The sequence below is a fragment of the Giraffa tippelskirchi genome, chromosome 7 (genome assembly GCF_054371585.1).
Source record: "Giraffa tippelskirchi isolate mGirTip1 chromosome 7, T2T-mGirTip1v1.2.pri, whole genome shotgun sequence".
Taxonomy (NCBI): Eukaryota; Metazoa; Chordata; class Mammalia; order Artiodactyla; family Giraffidae; genus Giraffa; species Giraffa tippelskirchi.
In genome coordinates this window covers 116,270,963-116,295,127 of record NC_137281.1, presented here as the reverse complement: position 1 = coordinate 116,295,127, position 24,165 = coordinate 116,270,963, and the positions used below count along the sequence as shown (strand labels likewise).

Genomic DNA, 24,165 nt, shown 5'->3' with positions numbered 1-24,165 from the left:
ATAAAATTTACAAATGATAATCCAGATGATATCCAAACTAATTTTAGAAAGTTAACAAAAATCCTAAGAGCCAAATATCAATATATACTTTTTTTAAGTTAAAGGGAAGAATAGCCATAATATGGACACTAGATGGACAAAACTGAATTACTTATATAAATCGTATAAAATTCAATTGTTATGAATTTCCTAAAGAGAGTAACCAGATAAATGTGGAATTACAATGGTGAGTTATTTTGCTTTTACCTTATTGAAAACTGCCAACCAAATATTTTAATATCAAGATAAATGGGAATACAAGGATATGTTTCCTTTTGTAAAAGTAATCTTTTGTTGAAAACATTTAAAAAGTAGAAGTAACTGTTAGGAGGTTATTTGATTCCCAAAGATAAAAAATCAAATAAAAACCAAATTACAATGTGACTTTCACTAAATAAGATATTTATTTTAATGTCTTCAAATATTATAAGCTCATTTAAATGAAAACAATGCTATTAGTAAAAAATTGTGATATCTTAAAGCAACTATTAATAGACAACCTGATTAGGCCTATATCTATAAAATAAATCAGTAATTAATAACCTAACAATACAGAAAGCACCAACCCAGAGGAATTCACTGATGAATTCTACCAAACATTTAAAAAATAAATTATACAGTTCTGTCAGAAGATAATTACACCAAACTCTTTCAGAAGACAAAATCAAGGGAATACTTCTTCACTCATTCTGTGAAACCAGCATTATCTTGATATCAAAACTAGATGAATACATTATATACAAAAAAAAAAAAAAGCACAGACCAATATCTCTGATGAACATAGAAATAAAAATTCTCAAAAAAGTATTAGCAGGCTGATTCATGTCAATGTATGGCAAAAACTATTGCAATGTTGTGAAGTGATTGGCCCCCAACTAAAATAAATAAATTTATAAAAAAAAAAAAAAAGTATTAGCAAATTAAAGCTAACGATGTGGAAAAAGAATTTACACCACAACCAAGTGGTATTAGCTCAAGTTTGTAAAGCTATTTCAATATTCAAAAATTAGTTAATGTGATCCAACATATCAACAGGTTAAAGAAGAAAAATCACATGATCATATCAATAGGTGCAGGAAAAACATTTAAAAAAACCAACACCAATTCATGATATAAACTAAGAACAGAGGGAAACTTTCTCAACTTGATAAGAAACATCTACCAAAAAACCTATACCTCACATCACACTAACTGGTGAGAAACTAAATGCTTTCCCACTAAGATCAGGAACAAGTAAATGATGTCCCCCTTCACCACTCCTTTTCAACACTGTACTGAAGTCCTAGTTTGTATAATAAGACAACAAAACAATATAAAACATATACAGATTGGAAAAGAAGAAACAAAACTGTCTTTATTTGCAGATGACATGAGCATCTTTGTAGAAAATAAGTCTAAAAGAAAATGACCCAAAACTTCTGAACTAATTAGCAATTATAGCAAGGTCATAGGATAAAAGGTTAATAAAGAAAAGTCAATTGTTTTCTTATATATCAGCAATGAACAAGTAGAATTTGAAATTAAAAAAAAACAAACACACAGTACTATTTACAATACTACTCCCCAAAATGAAATACTTAAGAAATGAGTTAACAAAATACATACAAGATCTACATGAGGAAAACTACAAAACTCTGTTGGATGAATTCAAAGAAGAACTAAATAGATGGAGAGATAGTTTATGTTCGTGGATAGGAAGACTTAATATTGTCAAGATATCATATAAATTCAAGGCAATACCAATCAAAATCTCAGCAAGTTACTTTGTGGCTATTGAAAACTGATTCTAAAGCTTACTATATAGAGACACAAAAAACCCAGAACAGCCAACAAAATATTAAGGGACAAGAACAAAGTTGGAGGACTGATACTACCTTACAATATTCCTGTGTGCCAATGGTGAAAAAACAAACAGATCAGTGGAACAGTATGCTGCTACTGCTGCTGCTAAGTCGCTTCACTCGTGTCTGACTCTGTGTAACCCCATAGACGGCAGCGCACCAGGCTCCCCCGTCCCTGGGATTCTCCAGGCAAGAATACTGGAGTGGGGTGCCATTTCCTTCTCCAGTGCATGAGAGTGAAAAGTGAAAGTGAAGTCACTCAGTCATGTCTGACTCTGTGCGACCCCATGGACTGCAGCCTACCAGGCTCCTCCGTCCATGGGATTTTCCAGGCAAGAGTACTGGAGTGGGGTGCCATTGCCTTCTCCTGTGCACCAGTATAGAGACCCCAGAAATAGACCCACATAAATATGTAGGTTTTTGACAAAGAGCAAAGAGCAATGGAGAAAGGATAATCTCTTCAACAAAAGGTGCTGAAACAACAGGACATTCATATGCAAAAAAACATGAATCTAGACACAGAACTTACACCCCTCACAAAAATTAACTCAAAATGGTTCACAGACCTAAATGTAAAATGATACAACTCCTATAATATAACATAAGAGAAAATTTAGATGGCCTTGGGTTTGGTGATGACCTTTTAAATGTAATACCCAAGGCATGATTCATGAAAGAAATACAGTACCTGATAAACTGGACTTCAATAAAATTAGAAATTTCTACTCTCTGAAAGACACTGTCAAAAGAATGAAAGACAAGCCACAGACTGGGAGAAAATGCTTGCAAAGAACACATTTGTAAAGGATTATTATCTAAAATATAAAAAGAATGCTGAAAACTCAGCCACAGGAAAATAACATGACTAAGAAATGGTCCAAAGACCTTAGCAGACACCTCACTACAGAAAATATATAGATGGCATATAAGCATATGAAAAGATACTCCATATCATATGTCATCAGGGAAATACATATTAAAACAATAGTGAAACACTCCGCACGTTTAAGAATGACCAAAATCCTGAACACTGACAACACCAAATGCTGGTAAGGATATGGAACAATACAAACTCTTGCTCATTGATGGTGGGATTAAAAACTAATAGAGCCATTTCAGAAGACATCTGGGTAGTTTCTTAAAACATTAAACTTACTCTTGCCATATGATCCAGCAATCACACTCCTTGGGATCTCTCCAGAGAAGCTGAAAAATTACATCTGCACAAAAACCTGCACACAGATATTTATAGCAGCTTCATTTACAACTGCCAAAACTTGGCAACAACCAAGATGTTCTTTAGTAGGTGAATAAACTAAGGTATATACAGACAATGGAATACCAGCTGAACCACCAGGGAAGCCCAAGAATACTGGAGGGGGTAGCCTATCCCTTCTCCAGCAGATCTTCCTGACCTAGGAATTGAACTGGGGTCTCCTGCACTGCAGGCGGATTCTTTACAAGCTGAGCTACCAGGGAAGCCCAGGGTATATACAGACAATGGAATATTATTTAGCACTAAAAAAAACCCCAAGCAGTTATCAAGCTATGTAAAAGGATGAAGGAAACTTAAATGAGTATTACTAATACTAAGTGAAAGAAGCCCAACTGAAAAGGCTACATACTGTATGATTTCAATTATGTGATATTCTGGAAAAGGGAAAACTATAGGAACAGCAGAAAGATTACAGGTTGCCAGGGACAGGGGATAGAGGGATAAAGATGCAAAACAGAGGATTTTTAGGGCAGTGAAACTACTCTGTATGACACTATAATTGTGGGTACATGACATTATAAAATTGTCCAAACCTACAGAATATAGACCACCAAGAATGGACCCTAAATTAAACCATGGACTCTGGATGATAGTGATATGTCAATATAGACTGATTGTAATGAATGTACCACTTTGGTGGGGAATACGGATAATGGAGGAGGCTGCATAGGTCAGGGTAGAGAATATAGGAAATCTCTGTACCTCTGCTCACTAATGCTATGAATCTAAAACTTTTAGCTCTAAAAAATAAAGTCTATTTAAAAAACACCTTTTGAGAGATCTGGAATTGTTTAGTCTACAAATTGAACAGAATGAATCTATCACCTTAGGGCTAGAAGCTGACTCTGTCAATGACATAAGATGAGTAGTTTGTCTCTTATGAGTCAGTATTTTCAATGAGGGGGAAAAAAATAATAGGACCACTTTATTTAGCACTACCAGTTACTGCATAAAAAGTGGTTTGTGGTCCACTTGGAGGGCTTTCTAGATTTTAATTCTCTTCTTCTATTAATTTGGTGAGTTATTTCTTTCTTTTGAATATCAAGTCTTGACATAGTTTTGTCTCCAAGAATATGCATAGTCAAAACTGAGTATAAGTGAAAAGATCTGAGCTTTAATTTTTAATAGGGCTTTGGAAAACTGTGTTCATTTGAAAAATATATCTTGATATTTGATTTAGAGTCTTAGAAAGAAATGCTTCTCCAGATTTCTAGTCTGTATTTTCACACTACTTTTTAATGTGTTCTTTTCATGTGTTTCCTATTCAGTCAGTTCAGTCACTCAGTCGTGTCTGACTCTTTGCGAACACATGGACTGCAGCACGCCAGGCTTCCCTGTCCATCACCAACTCCCAGAGTTTGCTCAAATTCATGTCTATCGAGTTGGTGATGCCATCCAACCATCTCATCCTCTGTCGTCCCCTTCTCCTCCCGCCTTCAATCCTTTCCCAGCATCAGGGTCTTTTCCAGTGAGTTAGTTCTTCACATCAGATGGCCAAAGTATTGGAGTTTCAGCTTCAATATCAGTCCTTCCAATAAATATTCAGGACTTATTTCCTTTAGGATGGACTGGTTGAATCTCCTTGTAGTCCAAGGAACGCTCAAGAGTCTTCTCCAACACCACAGTTCAAGTGCATCGATTCTTTGGTGCTCAGCTTTCTTTATAGTCCAACTCTCACATCCATACACGACTACTGGAAAAGCCATAGCTTTGACTAGACGAACCTTTGTCGGCAAAGTAATGTCTCTTCTTTTTAATATGTTGTCTAGGTTGATCACAGCTTTTCTTCCAAGGAGTAAGTGTCTTTTAGTTTCCTATTACTTAACTGTGAACCTGGATTCTTAGATTTATATATGATTCAGACTGTACATAAAAAAATAATTATTATGTTATGCACTGTGTCACTTTATAGTTTAAAGTGCACCTTCATATACTCTCACAACAATATTATAAGGCAAACAATAATAGTCACTTTTTTACTGAGCACCAACTATTTGCCAAACAGATGAAAAATTTCCAATCTTCAAATCAACTTCACCAAGTTTCAGATCCTTCTCATTCCCTAAACATGAAATTAAGATGCAGAGAAGCTTTAAGAGGAATTAATACAGCTAATTCGCTATTGAGCACATTTTCACACTACCAGGGAATTAGGAAGGTAGGTATCCCAGATGTTTGAACTCTCAAGGCAGCTCTGTGGTAATTAAGGAGGAGGTAAGGTGCAGTACTCTTGCCTGGAAAATCCCATGGATGGAGGAGCCTGGTAGGCTGCAGTCCATGGGGTCTCGAAGAGTTGGACAAGACTGAGCGACTTCACTTTCACTTTTCACTTTCCTGCATTGGAGAAGGAAATGGCAACCCACTCCAGTGTTCTTGCCTGGAGAATCCCAGGGACGGCAGAGCCTGGTGGGCTGCCGTCTCTGGGGTCGCACAGAGTCGGACACAACTGAAGCGACTTAGCAGCAGCAGCAGCAAGGTGTAGTTAGGTGATCAGCTCTAAGTCCTAATTCTAACTTTACTTTAAGGTTCTGAAGACAGCCTCAATCATGTTGGTAACAAACATATTATCAAAAATTATCTGATTAAAGAAATAGAAAATCCTATGCCTAATAATTGGCTCACTCAGCCCCAAAGTGAATGAACATCATAACATAGATGAAGAATTAGATAGACACATATTAAAGGAGACGGCTATGTCAATACTAAAATGACCTAGATGATTTTGAAAGAGATCCAGTCAAAACAGTTCAGAACTATTGTTAATTTGGTTAAAAATGATGACTATATGGTACTTTGCATACTTAAATGATCCTTCTCCATTACAGACCCACTCCAAGTATTTTTGGGTAAAATTATAAGATGTATGGGATTTACTAAAAAAAAAAAAAAAAAAATGCAGAAAAAAAGGAGGGGAGGACATGGCAGCAACCTAAATGTCCATTGACAGAGAAATGGATAAAGAAGACGTGGTACCAATGGAATATTACTCAGCCATAAAAAGAAACAAAATAATGCCATCTGCAGTGACATGGATGGACCCAGAGATTGTCATAGTGAGTGAAGTGAGTCAGACAAAGTCAAATATCAGATGATATCACTTATATGTGAATCTACAGAAATGGTACAAATGAACCTATTTACAACACAGAAGTTGAGTCACAGATGTAGAAGACAATCTTCTGGTTATGGGAGGGGAAGAGGGATAAATTACAAGATTGAGAATGACAAACACACACTACTATATATAAAATAGATAACTAGTAAGAACCTACCGTATAGCACAGAGAACTCTACTTAATACTCTGTAATGACCTATTGGAGAAGGCAATGGCAACCTACTCCAGTACTCTTGCCTGGGAAGTCCCATGGACAGAGGAGCCTGGTAGGCTGCAGTCCATGGGGTCGCTAAGAGTCAGACACGACTGAGCGACTTCACTTTCGCTTATCACTTTCATGCATTGGAGAAGGAAATGGCAACCCACTCCAGTGTTCTTGCCTGGAAAATCCCAGGAATGGCGGAGCCTGGTGGGCTGCCATCTATGGGGTCGCACAGAGTCAGACACGACTGAAGCGACTTAGCAGCAATGACCTATATGGGAATAGAATCTAAAAAAGAGTGGATATATATGTATGCATAACTGACTCACTTAGCAGAAATTAACACAACATTGTAAATCAACTATACTCCAATAAAAATTAATTTAAAAAGGAGGGGGAAAGATGGATTACCTGATTGACAAGATGTTAATAACTAGTGAAACTGAGAGGTCACTAGGGGCATACATGGGGGATCACTGCATATTCTTTCTATTTTTGTGCGTGTTTGAAATTTTCCACAATAAAATGTTTTAAAATATGTGGGGGGAAAAAAGACATATGGTTTACCATGATTTAGGTAGTTTATGATGTAACAGTTATTGAAGAGAAATAAAACTCAAAGAGTGTTGTAGGAGGTAGAAACACACAGAATGCATTATTTGATCAATAAAATTAAACAGAAAGAAGAAAGTAATTATAAGTGTTGGGTCACACTTGGAAGAAAAGAAAAAGAAAAGTTTGAAAGATAAACTGGTTCTCTAGAAATATGCTTAAATAATTCCTGAACCTCACTTTCACTCAACAATGGCAAGAAAAAAGGACTTGACCTGGACTTGAACAGGACTTGATCTGTTCTTCAGAGAGTAAAAGTTATTCATCAGGTAGTAGTCAGCCTAAGTGGAAATTTTCCTTTAGACAACTCTCTTTTTGTCCTTTCTGATGCTATTTTTACTAGAATAACCTTCCCCAACCAGTTTTATTTATCCTGTAGATTTCCCCTATTGCAGCGTGGAATAAGTCTTCCTGGTTAGAAATGCAGAAAAGGGCTTTAGATACATAACTGAGCTAAGTTTTGGTCCAAATATGACATTTATTTGACTTATGATCCTGACTAAATAATTTTTAACTTTTCTGATCTTTTTCTCTTATTTGTTAAATGGAGATAATCACTAACTCAAAGAGTTTTTTGAAATGTGGTACATAACATGGTATGTTGACTGATTCAACCTTTCGCAGATATTGGGTCAAAAGTTTAAAAAAGACCATATCATAATCATACATATAGCTGATTCATTTTGCCATGCAGCAGAAGCTAACACAACATTATAAAGCAACTATCTGTTGTTGTTTAGTTGCTAAGTCATGTCTGACTCAGTAACCCCACGGGCTGTAGCATGCCAGGCTCATCCATCCCACTATCTCCTGGAGTTTGCTCAAATTCATGTCTTTTGAGTTGGTGATGCAACTATACCCCAATAAAAAATTTTTTTAAATAAAGTCTATTTTTTTTTCTTTTTTTATCTTTTAAATAAAGTCTATTTTTTAAAGGGGAAAAAAAGAGGAATATATCAGAATTTTGTCCAAGTTAAAACAATCATAGTTGAGGTTTCAGATTTTGGCATGCCAGTCAGTGAGCATCCAATGTTCTACTCCACCAGGGGGCCATTCTGGTCTCCTCTCCCTTCTGTCTGTACCAAAATACAGTTGTAACAGCTCTATCCTCTTCCTCTGAGGACAGGCACCCCCATTTACATTTAAATATATTGCCAAGAATATAAGAGGTTGGGAGATGTGTTAAGGAAACCACGTATTCTATTATAAAGGATGTTTAAATCTGGTCTTTCTGGGAGCATCTTCACTTCTAGAATATATATACCCAATGTATTTCCGACAATAGTTATACAAATCAGGCACCTTATGGACTGTATATTAATTAAATTATAATTAGTATCTTAAGAATTTGATAAGTAAACATCACTTTTAAGGCATGATTTACCTTGAATTAACTCAGTTTCAGAACTTGTGAAACAAATCATCTCCATTCCTAGTTTATCGCTCACCACAGCTATGAAACATAACTGGGCAATCATTGCAAAACTGGAGAAACTGACCTCTGAGACAAGACCTCCAGATACTGACAGTTAGAAGACTTCTGACAATGAAGCTCACCATTTGAAAAGCCTCACACAATTACAGAGCCTCCAGATAACTTCATAGTGACTCACGCTCAAATATGAACAGACAGCCAAGGTTCACCAGACACCTGGAGGAAATTTTTCATCTAATAACACAGAGAAACAAACAACAGCAGCAAAGTGACCCACAGGAACCAGACACAATGTAGGACCCATAACAAAACTCAAAAGAAAAAGCCTTAAATAAAATATTCTCAGAGAAATAAGAGACTGCACTTATAAAGCAAGAATAAAAATAAGGAATCGTCAGAAAACAAGATAGAACTTTAGGAACTAAAGCAACCAAAATTTTAAAATTAAACAGAAGGAAACACTTGGGGGAAATCTTCCAGAAAGCAGAATAAGGAGGCAAAGTAACAGAAAACAGAAAAGTAAATTACAAGATCAATCCAAGATGTACAAACTTGGGCTAATGGGAATTCTGGGGGGAGGGAACAGAGAGAAAAAGGCAGAAAGGAAATAGTCAATGAGAAAACACGTGATTTTTAAAATAAGCACCTGTGTCATCTTGATAAAAATCTGAATTAATTAAAAATTATATAGATTATCACATAACTCAGAGTTTAGGTGTTCACCTGCCTGAAGTAGGCATATGAACATTATTATATATTATGTTGTTTTCTGGTTCTTTATTTACACAGATAATGCTGTCTTTTCATCTAAAGTACAAACTTTTCAAAGCCAGGAACAATATTTGCCACTCACAGTAGGCACATATTCTATTTCTGATAAATACTTGTTAAACTCATTTGCTTTGAAGATGACTTGAGTTTCCATTAAGCTTTGAGACTCCTTAAGAGGGTTCAGTCTTTCAGTCTTGGTACAAAAGTAAAGGTCATTCTTGGCTAAAACAGTTACTTAAAACCCCAGGAACAATGGTGAGAAGTCAGCGGTTACATCAAGTTTGAAATGAAGTCATTTTATTAAACAATGATGAACTTAGAGCTAGTCAAATGGCCTATGTTTAAATATTCTTAAAACTTCTGACCCATTCCATCTTCTTTTTTAGAAAATTTGATCTGAGCCTCTACCCAGACACATAGTTCTACGGCACCAGTTAGTGGAATATGTAGGCTATGAATCAGACTCCACTGTGGAAACGAATCCTTGAGTCACAATCATAATATTCCATTGGCATCCACCCCAGGGACAAGGTATTCATTTAAGAGTGCCACTCTTTCAAGCAGAGGATGAAGCATTAAGAAGCTCCCACTCATCATTACAGTCATCCCTCAGATATCCCAGTTTGGTTATCTGTTTGTGTGAGGTTGTCTGGTCATCCTCAGATTCTGGTCACCTACCAGATTCTATAGCCATCTCTACCCCATTACAAAGGGTCCCTTGGCTTCGGTCATTAATTTAATGAATACTTAATGAGTGTCTATTTTGAGCTATGCACTGTCCTAGGTACTAAGGATCTAGCAGTCTCTGATTTAGGGAATAATATTCTAGTAACTGAGAGCCCAGAAAAGATTACTCATCTGCTAACCCCTTCTTTAGATTCAATCAATTCTAGAAAATTTACATTTGCCCGCCTCCTTGCCTGCCTATCTCTCCACCTTCACCTTTTTTCTTGCTATATTCCCTTTTTCTCACTGCTTACTTGAAATGTTTAATGTCTATTATACTCCCTGATGGAGAAGGAAATGGCAACCCACCCCAGTATTCTTGCTTGTGAAATCCCATGGACAGAGGAGAATGGCAGGCTACAGTCCATGGCGTCACAAACAGTCAGACATGACTTAGTGACTAAACACACACATACACGCGTCCTGAATTTAGGCCATGAAGACCATAAAAGCTCTGCTACCAATAAGATTTCTTCACTTGCTCCAATGGAAGATCAGTTCCTAAGATTTTCATATATCAATGTATGCTTAAGAAGGAATATATACTTTTAAGTAGCATCACAAAGTTACACATTAAGGATTTTTTTCACTTTCTCCTTATAGATCCATCAAAAGGATAGCTCATAGTAAGCACTGATTATAGATGGCATTTCATCTCATTACATAAGCCAATGTAAGATTCAAACATTCTCAGTAGTACCCTAAACTGAGCTCTTGAATGGCTTTTGGTCCAAACAATCTCTTCTGTATTATGTGGTCTCAACCAATAACTAGTGTAAATGTCCAAGTGGATTTAAAACGCCCTGCAAATTAGCTTAGCCCTGACCATAGTATACATACAGTTCTTCCTTATGCAAAAGTGGAAGACAGACTCGCTGGATATTTCAACTATGAACTGTATTATTGTTCTCATTTTTTTTTTTAAAAAATGTCTTAAGTCTTGCTTCTCAAAGTGTGTTTAAGGAATTTTAGCAGCATTGGCATGACCTGGGAAGCATGTTAGAAATACAGAACCCTCAGGCCCCACCCAGACCTATTATACCATAATCTGCCTTTTAACAAGATTTCTAAGAGATGTACACACACATGAAAATTTGAAAATCGGTAGTCCAAGCAATGACTTAATGAACTATTCTCTAATTGCAATTTTTAAAGCATTAGAAGGCAGCTTACCAACAAACATTTGAGAAAAAAGAGAGAAAAAAGGAAGCAGTCCTAGATATATTATTTTAGTTATATCATAAAATGCTATACTCAACTTTGGCAAGAAGGACAAAAGATAAAAATTCAGTTAAGAATGTTTCTGTATTTAATGAACAACTGCATTTAAAGACACTGTCCCTTGTACCACCAATATCCTTGATATAAACTTCTTTTTGCTTCGTAATAGTTTTTTCTATTTCAGTAAATCACAAAATGTTTTACAGTGTTACAGTTTTATCTTAGATGTAATACATCTAAATCAAGAGAAAGCATGATCCTCCCCCCACCCCCAGATATTCCAGAACTTCACTAGAAACGTCATGGGATCTCTTGGTCAAGGTGTTCTTCATTATGACCCATCCATGAACTGGGTTACAAGGTACATAAACATGCTAGTTTCTTGCCCTTCCAAGTTCTCAGAGCTGCTCTAGTTATATTATACAGGTTTTTTTTAAGTTTCAGTGAAAGTAAAATTACTTTCCAACAACTGCTGCTATGTTGAGAGCTTCCCCTCAATATCTCACTGAACAAGCACAGATGGGTTCACCTCTTGTTTTGAAAGGCTTTCTTATATCTCTCAGTGTTGGGTCTTTACCTGAGCATAGCCTTCCAGTCTCACATTTGGCCAAGAAAGAATACCCAGCCACACACTCGAGCAAGATTTCAGGTGTTTTGTGGATATGCTGACAAGATCATTGGATGGCCTTCTCAGAACTCACTTGTTCCTGCTAACCATCCTCCTGACCTCAACACATTGGCAGGCCATACCTAGGGACTCTGCCAAGACCCTTCTGCCCACAAAAGCTCTGATCCTAGCTTCTTCTCATCTATCCTGTTCCCTGAAAGGGGAGAGAGGATCTAGAAGGCCAGGCCTCACAACAGGTAGCATGCAGTGGGCTCCATATCCTGGAAGAAGCAGGTTATGATAGAAAGACAGAGGGGCCTCTTCTCCAAGTAGTTTCTAGGAAGCAGCCTTAAACCCTGACTTGTTTTCTACCTAGAAGCTCTATTTTTGTTTTGCCTTATTTTTGGTGGTAGGGAGGGGCAGGAGAAAATTTGAATAATGCTGTCCACCAAGAGTTATGCCTACTCATAGGCCATCTCACATTTTCACTCCTAATTTTTTCCCTTCACTTCATATTGCTGAATCTCCACTTCAGTTTTCTCTGCCTGTGCTCACTTATTCTATTGTTCTAGGGTGAAATAACAGGGAGCTACAGAACTTTTTTTCTCCTAGAGAACAGGCTGCAATATTCTTGTAACAGACAATCTGTCTTATGCAATTATAGCTGCCTAACACAGTGTCTTCTATATTGTAGCCATTAAATATAAACCTTGCCTACACTAACTCATGACTATTTTTGTGACACTGAGCAAACAAGCTATGCCTGTTTTTGCTTCCTTACCTGTTTCATTCTTTTTCCATCCAGGCTTTCACACTATTCTCCTGAGCCTACTCTTACTAAAGTCATGAAGATCTCCTACATTCAATGGATACATAAATTCCATGGCATTGTATGCTGCCCGCCTTGAATTTTCCACTCTCTTGGCTTCTCTGCCCCTCTGGTGACTCTTAGTCTCCTTTTTATCTCCTCCTCCACTGTTTCTCCCAAGTTAGTAGTCCCCAGAACTCTTGATTTATCACTCCTCCCATCTCACTTTCATGCTTTTTCCAGTCCATCCTTACCGAAGTCTGACTAGACGCTTTAACTCCCAAGCTACATTTCCAGCTCTCACTCCTCTCCTGAGCCTGAGCCCATATCTCCAACTACCCTACTTGACAGCAGTACTACCAGGGCAACTTCTCAGGACAAAAACTTAATGATTCATGGTTTCTTCTTTGCCCTCCCAATCTGGCCCCTTCTCCTGAATTCCCTATCTTAGTTCATGACATCACTATTCACCTGGCTAGCCAAGTTACTCCTTGGAAGGAAAGTTACGACCAACCTAGATAGCATATTAAAAAGCAGACATTACTTTGCCAACAAAGGTCTGTCTAGTCAAGGCTATGGTTTTTCCAGTGGTCATGTATGGATGTGAGAGTTGGACTATAAAGAAAGCTGAGCACCGAAGAATTGATGCTTTTGAACTGTGTTGTTGGAGAAGACTCTTGAGAGTCCCTTGGACTACAAGGAGATCCAACCAGTCCATCCTAAAGGAGATCAGTCCTGGATGTTCATTGGAAGGACTGATGTTGAAGCTGAAGCTCCAATACTTTGGCCACCTCATGCGAAGAGCTGACTCATTTGAAAAGACCCTGATGCTGGGACAGATTGAGGGCAGGAGGAGAAGGGGACGACAGAGGATGAGATGGTTGGATGGCATCACTGACTCGATGGACGTGGGTTTGGGTGGACTCAGGGAGTTGGTGATGGACAGAGAGGCCGGGCGTGCTGCAGTCCATGTGTTCGCAAATAGTTGGACACAACTGAGTGACTGAACTGAACTGAACCGAACTGAGCCAAGTTAAGAAAAGTTTAATTCACTTATAATCCATGCTGTCATAAAAAAAATTATCATCTAAAAACACAAAAGTAAGCACGCTACACTCTCAATAACAACTTCCGTCGCCTAACTATTGTCTATCGGCAGGAGACACGCTGCTTTCTTTCAGCATGAGGCGCTCCACTCAATGGAACTCCCAACCACTTTCAGGGTTATCATCTCCTACCACAACCCTGGACTCTGTGTATTCCAATCACATTGAACTACTTACAGTGCGGTTCTTTCAATCTCCAGCCTTGTATGTGTGGTTGCTTCTGCCTACAGCAATGCATCCCAATAGCAGTCAGGTTTGCCCCTGGGGGGCTTTTGGCCATGTCCGGAGACATTTTTTGATTGTGACAACTGAGAGAGATGATGCCAGTGGCATTGAGTAAATGGACACCAGGGATGCTGCTTACATCCTACAAGGTACAGGACAGCCCTCTATAACAAAAAAGTGCTGAGACTGAGAATCCCTGCCCTAAATATCCTCCTTAATTCTCTGCCTGGGGAACTCCAATCACCCATTAATATTCAGCTCAAATGTCACTTCCCCTGTGAAGCCTTTGACTACCAACCTGGCCCTCTCCTTCAGACAAACATTGTTGCATCTTTCTCACTTTCTCATATACAGCTCTATTTCAGCACATCATATTTTAGTGTGAGATTTTTCTTGTCTACCAGTATGTCTCTGAGGAGAATGGGAGTTCCCCCAGGAAGACATTGCGCTTTATTATCTTTTATTCCCAGAGCTTGAGTCCGTGCTTGGCAAACAGGACGCACTCACACATGTGCTAGATGAATGAATTAAAGAAACATCTCCGAGAAATACAAAATATTTCTGAAGAAAACAATTTAGCTCCCTGAACCACCCTGAAATTATTATTTTAGTTCTTCAATTCTAAGAAATGCACACGTACAAGCACATACTTCTTACCAAGTTTCTAAAACTGGTCATTAACATTGTTGCATCACAGTTTTAGAGTCAATATTTATAAACTATATTGATTTTTATAGGCAAGATTAAGTGTTCAAAATAAATTTAACCAAATGTCTCTAAATATTCTGCTAAAGTTAATAAAATGAGGACAGAAAATAATGGAACACTGAAAATAGCGTATATTTAAAACAGTTATTTTGGGAAAAACAACTAAATATATTATTGAAACGTACAATCTTGAGATTAGTTTTAAAGGCTTTGAAATAATTGAGACAGTTTTTTAAAGTTCCACCATATCAGGCTTAAGCAATTTACCTATCTGAGATTAAGTAACAGAAAATAAACAAAAATCTTTATAATAAAAAGAAAAATGTAAAGCCAAACTTTCTGATAAAAATATGCGTATACATGAAGAATGGAAGACATTAACAAGCTAGGGCAAATGCTAAAGTATTTAAAATAATAGGGCAAGGAAATCTCTGAGCATCCTAACAACACAGGAAATTTTAAAAACATAGATAGGGGAAAGTGAAACAATAACAGAGTAAACTTACTATTACACAGATTTTAGAAATCTAATGGTAATTTTTGTAACTGAATAAAAACCATCTCACCTACTTAATGTCTCTCTTGATCAAGCTGATAATACACACAATGTTAAAATATCAAATGCCTACTTCCAAATTATAAAGCCTTTACAAAAGTAATATTGTCTCTCAAAAAGTACATACAATAAATATATGCCAGTTATTGGTACATTCTTTGAAGGCAAATAAGTGAAATAAACATGATCATGCAGGTTACAAAGTCTCTTCTTCATTCTAAATTGTAAACAACACGCAGAACCCAGTTGCAGATACATATAAAAGTTCTCACTAGATTTAAATAATTAGCCATTAATGAGCTGTTGATTATAGAGTTAGAAACTGGATACTGTTCTGCTAGAGACTGGACGCTAAACACAGAAGAAAAGAATCTGTAGACCTCTTCATGTTTTAGAAACCAGGGTCCCTGACCAAAGCAGTGATTTAATTTCACGGCTGCTGGGTACAGATAGCTGACATTACTAAATGCTACTCTAATATCAACTTGTTAAATGTGAATCCAGACTCAGCATATCAGAATACTAACCCAGACTAACTGGAGTCATGGGAAATATTTTGGGAGCTGTTTATTTATAAGTGAGTTACAATATACCACTATAATTAGATTAATATATAATTATTGATAAACACAGGATTATTTCTAAAACCCCATTATTGTTGTCACTGCTATGTTTAGAAAAAACAACATCACTATTTTCCTCTTAAAACAAGCCCTTAATTTACCACTAATCAATTAGATCAATTTAGATCTAGTATGTGTTGTTTAATGGTCTTACATTGTTTACAATTCTTATATAAAAAGTTGTTTAATAAACATTAAGAGAAGGAACAACTTAGAGCTTTCCAGCAAATGACACACGTCAACTATTTTATAATTGAATAAGCTAGCAAAAAATAGAATCTGCAGAAAGCTAGGCATTCGGCTGTCACAAAATGTCTAAGTTAGCTTACCCAATTTTAAATAAAAACCAGTGAAAGTATATCTTTTAGCCACACAAAAGGCAGTCAAATTTAATTTAAAAACATTAAAAAGACCATTTTTTCAAAAGTATCAACAACAACAAACTATAATATTACCACAAAATCAATTATTTAAAGAATATTTCTATAAATATTTCTAGGTCAATTATTTGTTTCAGGTTATTTCATTAAACGTAAAATAAATTTACAAGGTACATGTAATTCAATTAGCAAACTACTAATGTGTTTTTTCACAGTATCACTTAATTGCTTTTTTTAGGAGACAAAATAATTGAATGGATTATAATCTCCTAACAGTTAGTGTTTTAAAAGTTTTGCAAGCGGAATTAATAACTCTAAAACATATATCAGAATATGAAATGTGATTTTTATTCATCCTCAGTAAAGTAGTTGCTTATATTAACATCTGGGCATTGGTAATAAGAATTATATTCATCAGATTTCAAAAGAGAGAAAACAAACTAGCAAATATTTAATATTTTATTTGCCCAGAAATTAAAAAAAAAAACTTTAATTCTGATAGTAAGTGTTAGATAAACACAGATAAGCAGATAAGTTTCTTTGCCTCAAACTATTATGTACTGTCATCTAGAATTGGTTTCGTCAGAAATACTTTTTTTAAAATCTCCTAAAATCTGGCAAGATCTTCCAAACACAGAAATTTAAAAAATCTATTCAAGTTCAAAACACTTAAAATACTTTGGAAACGCCAAATTACACTGAAAAACTGTTTTGGTTAAGGTTCACCGGAGTTAAATTACTACTATAATAAAGCAAAATTACTCAAGTAACAAATTAATAAGATAACTAGGAAATGCCTAGCAATTGAAACCAAATTTAAAAATAAAAAATTTACAGTTCAATATTGTTGAAAGAATGAGTTACATTTTAGAAGGCACTCTTAACTGGTAGCTAAAGAAAAATAGGGTGGAACAAAATTCCTGTGGTTAAGGATATATACAAATGCAAATACCATTTATTTTTCCTCTGCTTTAAACATTCAGTATAATAGTTTTTATCAATGATCAATAAATATATTTATTTCAAAGAAATATTTTCTCTATGTTCACTTATAAGAAAAGTTTCACATTTAAGTAGACTTTTTACTGTTTAATACTTTAAGTGGCTTTCTATATTTTACTTTTTTTCATAATGCTTAAAGAGGGGAGAATACTAAATGAGCATTTTTGAAAATAAGAATGAAATACGGAGTTAGACATTAAAACATCATGCCACTCAAGGGGAAAATATACTAAAGCAAAATATTATAAAATAAATTATTATTTAAAGCCTGTTCTTATGCTAATGTTTTATGGCTTAAATCATTTTGGAAAGGTGTTTTGTTTTTTTTTAATGCATATTTTGTATGCTGATAAAATAACAAATAGAGTGAAAAACTATTAGGCACTTTCCAGACTCACAAATATCAAGTTCATGGCTACAAAGTACTTGCTAGCTAAGGACCAAGAAAATATATAAAGCAGCCAAGTTATAATAAATTTTACCAAACATTTCACAGAGTTACCCTAGTATAAATTAACATTTTCCAAAACCAAAGGAAACTTACCTTACAAGAATGCTTTAAAGAATTAGGTAGTTCATTTGTGAAATCTCTGTTGCTGTCTCTTGTTAAATTATCAACTTTACCTTCATTTCCAGATGCAAACTTTATGAGTAATTGAGATGGTCCCCCCTTAGAACAATTGTGCTTAAGGCTAGATAAACAAGAAACATTTGGATAAGTTCCCCCCAATGAAATACTTCTCTGTAAAAGAGCATGGTTTTTGTTTATCTGTAAATTTGGTCTTTCCAACTGTCCATTGATATTTATTTGATAATCTACATTTTGGGAGGATGGTAAACATGCAGATGTCCTATGCATAAGCTTAATAAACTCTGGATCAGAATTAAGCTCAGTTTCTGACATCTCTGGTTTACAATCACCATTTGCTGCTTCACAATCTAATGCAGTTGCTTTCTGTTGGGTAAAATGCAGTGAAACACAAGAATATCCTTCAGATGGCTTTTCCCAGACAGTCTGATTTGAACTATTATTTGCAATAATGATTTTCTTTTGTAATGAGCCCTTCCTGTGAAGAGGTCGTATGTCTCTTACTTCTCCGAGAGTACAGACTGCCTTGGATAACCGAAGTCCATTGACAGCTGTTGAAAGAAATCCCTTAGCACTAGTGCCATCTTCATTGTGGGTAATTTCACTAGGAGAAATAATAAACTGGTGTGAGGTCTGATAGGATCCTTTGCTTGGAAGAGTACCTGTACTTGTTGGAGAAGTTGGTGGGGTATTTGAAGGACTCCTAGGAAAAATGACTAAGGATGAACAACGTTTTAGTGGAATTTTCGAGTTCCTGCTCACTGGCAATTTCATAATCTCTAGTCCATGATCCAAGTCATCCTGGACAAAGGGAACTGTACTTGTACTTCTTGAAAAAATTTCACATGGAGTAGTATTCCTGTTTGTCACACTTCTATTGGAGGCGCTGTCAGAAGATAAATTTCCACCAAAAAAGGTATCATCAGTTGGTGGAAAAGTATAACCACTGCTGTCACTGATGATACTGTTGGTGTATGAACCTCCACTGGTGATACTTGTGCAGGACCCATAATCACTACCATTGCTGCTGTAAGACCCATTCTCACTGGCTGAAAAGTTACTAAGACTACCACTGCAAATGGCAGGACTGCTTAAGAGGTTACCATCATCCATGGCATTCAGTTCATTGTCAACCACAGCACTGCCATCCTTTAAGACACAAGTAAACGAAGCATCATCACCATCAGCTAAGACATTGCCAGACTGAAGACATCCACTGTACCTTGTTGGTTGTAATGATATCTGCAGACAGCTGCTCTTTTTATGAACATTTTCAGGTGAAGGAAAAGATGATCTTTCCCGAGACTTAAGGTTTTCCTTTATTAACGGAGCTAGTGCAGTCTGTTTGGGAGTCAGCTTCATTTGAACCACGTTCGCCGTTGAAATCCGTGTTGGTCTAGTGAAGCACATGTGAATGCTGCTATCCAAATCATCTCCGGAGGTTTCTGACAAAGGATAAGTATTGCTTCTTCTGGCTGCAAAGTGCAATCGTAAGCTTTGTGCCATTTGTTCTCATTTCCAAACATGTTAAGGGCTGAGAGTCATAACAAAGATCTCTGTCGGTAGACAGGCTAGAAGCAGCTGCACTGCAGCAGAAGAAAAAATCATTTGTGGTGCCTGAAAGAGCTCAGAAGTAGTAGTCTTTATCTTAAGTAAAACCTTAAAGACCAGATAGCATAGAAAGAAAAAGACGGCCCATTCCCGAGACTGACGTTTCCAAAATGTCTTGAATCGCTTGTAGTCAAAATGCCTTCAGTTACAAAGCACTTGATTTCCAGCGACCTTTAAGCTGAGCTCAGCTGCAGCACACTGCCTCAAACACTGCCAACCTTGTTTCAATTATACCTTCTCCAATTTGCATGAATGAGTAACACAAGAACAACAATCTTCTAGCATTTCAAGTTGAAACAGTATTTTTTTCACTCCAGCTCTACTAAATGAACATTTAACTCTGTGAATCACGGTGCCTATACTTTCTCCAGCAGAGTTTGACCACTAATATTTTTACCCATAGGGATAGAATTACAGGAAGTTGGTAGGAATGAAACTCCATGTAATTGAGTATCAAATCAAGGATTGCATTTCCAAATAGTGGCCATACTAGGAATCCAGTCAACTTAGTAAATGTAGAAAGGAATATAGACTGTTAATATTTTTAAAAGGAGAAAGTTCAAATGTTTGTATATATTTGGAAATACCAAAACTTTGGGGGTGAATTAAAAGTTTAGCATTAAATCAAACAGATAAATATTTCAGTTTCCAAAACACTACGTACTTATAAAAAGTGAAAGCTGAAGGATCGAAATACAAAATTAGCCTACTAATACTCTTGCAAAAATTGAGCATACGTCTGAGAAAAAAACGTTTGTGAGAAGCTGTCACCAAGCATTTTCTCCTGTAATTTTAAGGCCTTTCCAGCCAAGCAGTACAGTCTTTAAATGATTCCATTTATATTTTGACTATTAAAACTCTGCCAAGAAATAGCCTAAGCAAACATTCCATTAAAAATATATGCAGATTAGACAGAAAAACTATACCCCAATATAGTTGGAGCACACAAGATATTTTATTCCACTGTCTATGCACTTCATTCACTTAAGAGAGTGTTGTGGTAAGTAAAGAAGTCTAAAAAGGATTTAACACATCAAATAAACATATCTCAATGCCAACTCTATTCTGAAAAACTCTAAGAGCTCTTTGCTGGCCCCTACTGGTCCATTGAAACAATTAATTTAGTTGTTTGATATCTATAAAGTATAAACTATATGGCTTATTTCTTTATATAGACAAAGTACATACTTGTTTACATTTTTGAGTACTAGCACTGACCTAAAGATGGGATTACTTACTACTGCTGATAAAGCTCCTGCAGGAGAGAACAGTAAACTGTTTGTCCTTTTAGACGTTGTGATTTTGTATATATATATATTTTTCTGCTTTATATTTATTTAACCTTTACTTTATTTTCAGTTTACTAGGTAATAAAAGTTTAATATTTTAATTTCTCCCCTAAATGTCATAGACCAAGGTTGGTATTCTATTTGAAAGAAACACATTTATTTTTAAATAATACTCTAGGGTATATTTAAACTTCTTACCTGAATTTTACAGCTGGAACTCCAGTAATAAATATATACTGGCTCATTCATAGGAAAGTAAAAAGTAAAATAGTTCAGTTGTTTACACCACATACTACTACACCCAAGTTGTACTTTTCTAAGTAAGTTTTTTTTCCTAAGTAAAAGCAAATATGTAAAACATATACTTGCACTTTGTTTAAAAGAGAAAACTTAGAATAGATCTGTTCTCAATCATAATTTTCTAAACAGTGTTTTTAATCAATTAAGACAGGACAAAACAGAAATATGGAATTTACTAGATTCTATTTCTGACTAGAATGAGATACTATAATGTTTAAGAATATGTACAGTTGTAAACTTAGTAATAAAATTGTTATGCTGTTTTGGTTTGGTATAATCTACATTATGATTTTATAGACTTCAGTACATATTCCCTTATAACCTTTTTTTCTTTATAGAAGGAAAAGTCCTAATCTTTTCACTATGCCTTCAAAAAACGTCGGCTTACCTTCTAGAATTAAGTTAGGGATGACTCAATAAATGGATTATTTCTAATAAGCTAATCAATGAGATCAACCACTCATGCCTGTAGTCTAAAAATTCCAGTTAATAAGCAAATCTCTTTTGGGTGTTAATATAAAATAATTAATCGAATAAGCGTTTTCTCTTTCTCTTATAGTAAAGCTAGAGTAAGCTTCACTATAAATATCAGCTTCATGTCCCCTAACTACATTGCAAGCTTACAAGATCGCAACTAAGCATATCTTCTGATCCTCCTGAGATCACGCTGAAACGATGTAAGCACCAAGTAACACCAGAGATGAGGCTGGATGGATGGTGGATGGATCTAGCTACTACTTCTAAAGAAATATCAAAATACTGCAGGTGGACAAGAAGGCACAATGCTTGAAACATTTGCAAAGAGGGCTTCAGCCAAGGAAAAGTAAGAAAATCAAATGCACTTCCTTGTACTCTAGGCTGTGTTTCAATTCTAGAAAGGTTAAACAGTTTGCATTACTGGCTCTGGTCTGGGACTGCACAGGATCTGTGTACAACCTGGAGAACCTGGGGTAAGATGTAGCCTCCTGGCCAAAGAGATGCCAAGAGAGGTGTATCAACCCTAACCTCAAGGGGTGAAGAGTTGGAGAGTGATAGCAGATCTCACTTGAGAGGAATCTATGCAAATCATATAGCATTTTATATTCTAGAATGAAACAGATCATATTTTAGGATTAGACAGAAGCTCAGGACCCCACATTCTGAGATATTTAGTTTTCGATTATCTACACAGAAAATAAATGTGATTATATATCCCTATGGACAGGCTCAGGATCATACTAATCATTGACTAGAACTCTGAAGGCCACTGTCCCCTGTGATGCATTTAATTGACCTGACTTAATTGAAGTATGTTGACTTGGCTAAGTTTTGAGTCAAACACCCATTCAAGTGTTGCTATGGAGCTATTTTTTTAGATGTGATTGACATTTAAATCAGTAGATATTAAATACAGCAAAATGCCCTCCATAAGGTGTGCATGCGTGCTAAGTCACTTCAGTCGTGTCCAACTCTTTGCAACCTCATTGACTGTAGTTGGCCAGGCTCCACTGCCCACGGGATCCTCCAGGCAAGAATATTGGAGTGGGTGGTTCAGTTCAGTTCAGTCGCTCAGTCGTGTCTGACTCTTTGCGACCCCATGAATTGCAGCACGTCAGGCCTCCCTGTCCATCACCAACTCCCTGAGTCTACCCAAACTCATGTCCATCAAGTCAGTGATGCCATCCAGCCGTCTCATCCTCTCTCGCCCCCTTCTCCTCCTTCCCTCAATCCTTCCCAGCATTAGGGTCTTTTCCAATGAGTCAACTCTTCGCGTGAGGTGGCCAAAGTATTGGAGTTTCAGCTTCAACATCGGTCCTTCCAATGAACACCCAGGACTGATCTCCCTTAGGATGGACTGATTGGATCTCCTTGCAGTCCAAGGGACTCTCAAGAGTCTTCTCCAACACTACAGTTCAAAAGCATCAATTCTTTGGCGCTCAGCTTTTTTTATAGTCCAACTCTCACATCCATACATGACTACTGGAAAAACCATAGCCTTGACTAGACGGACCTTTGTTGACAAAGTAATGTCTCTGTTTTTTAAAATGTTATCTAGGTTGGTCATAACTTTCCTTCCAAGGAGTAAGTGAGGTAGTGGACCTCAATCAGTTAAAGGACTTAAGAAAAAAGACAGATTTCTGGAAGCAGCATTTCTGCCTTAAGACTATAACAAGAAACCCTGCCTGAGTTCCCAGTTTGCTGCCCTGTCCTACAGATTTCAGATGACTTACTCCTACTTGAATCTGCAACGTGCCAGTACCACCTCACAGATTTCAGACCTGCCAGTGCCTTAAAATAAATCAATCCCCTCCACCTTATTATCCCTCCCTTCTCTCGTTCTCTGTGTGCATGTATGTGTATCCTATTGGTTTTGTTTCTCTGGATAACCCTGACTAATACAACCACTAAACTTGAGAAGCACAGCATGTCCACCTAGAATATGGAATATAGGAGTCTCCTAAGGCTTCAGAAGCTGGATGTGTGCAGACATAGCTCTTGGGTACTGACACAGATGTGTCACTTTGGGTAGTAGCCGAAGATGGAGAAGCTCTATACAGTGAGCAAAAACAAGACTGGGAGCTGACTCTGGCTCAGATCATGAACTCCTTATTGCAAAATTCAGGCTTAAACTGAAGACAGTAGGGAAAATCACTAGACCATTCAGGTATGACCTAGATCAAATTCCTTATGATTACACAGTGGAAGTGGTAAATAGATTCAAGGGATTAGATCTGATAGACAGAGTGCCTGAAGAACTATGGACAGAGGTTCATGACACTGTACAGGAGGCAGTGATCAAGACCATCCCCTAGAAAAACAAATGCAAAAAGGCAAAATGGTTGTCTTAGGAGAAGACAAATAGCTGAGAAAAGAAGAGAAGCGAAAGGCAAAGGAGAAAAGAAAAGATGTACCCATCTGAATGCAGAGTTCCAAAGAATAGCAAGAAGAGATAAAACCTTCATCAGTGATCAGTGCAAAGAAATAGAGGAAAATAATAGAATGGGAAAGACAGAGATCTCCAAGAAAATTAGAGATACCAAGGGAACTTTTCATGCAAAGATGGGCACAATGAAGGACAGAAATGGTATGGACCTAACAGAAGCAGAAGATGGCAAGCAGAAAAGGTGGCAAGAATACATGGA

The 24,165-nt window shown here is 36.6% G+C and overlaps 1 protein-coding gene across 7 annotated transcripts in view; it reads right to left on the bottom strand.

Moving 5' to 3' along the window:
- NEDD4 (NEDD4 E3 ubiquitin protein ligase) overlaps nt 1-24,165 on the bottom strand; it is a 141,129-nt gene that overhangs the window by 70,436 nt on the left and 46,528 nt on the right. For 5 of the 7 annotated variants that reach the window (XM_081510230.1, XM_081510229.1, XM_081510231.1 and 2 more), the window contains exon 1: nt 17,799-22,364. The exons of the other annotated variants lie outside the window; for them this stretch is intronic. In XM_081510230.1, the coding sequence (XP_081366356.1) occupies nt 17,799-19,349 (1,551 nt within the window). In that variant the 5' untranslated portion in view covers nt 19,350-22,364. Of the gene's footprint in view, nt 1-17,798; nt 22,365-24,165 lie in introns of those variants that run through there. 7 annotated transcript variants of the gene reach the window in all.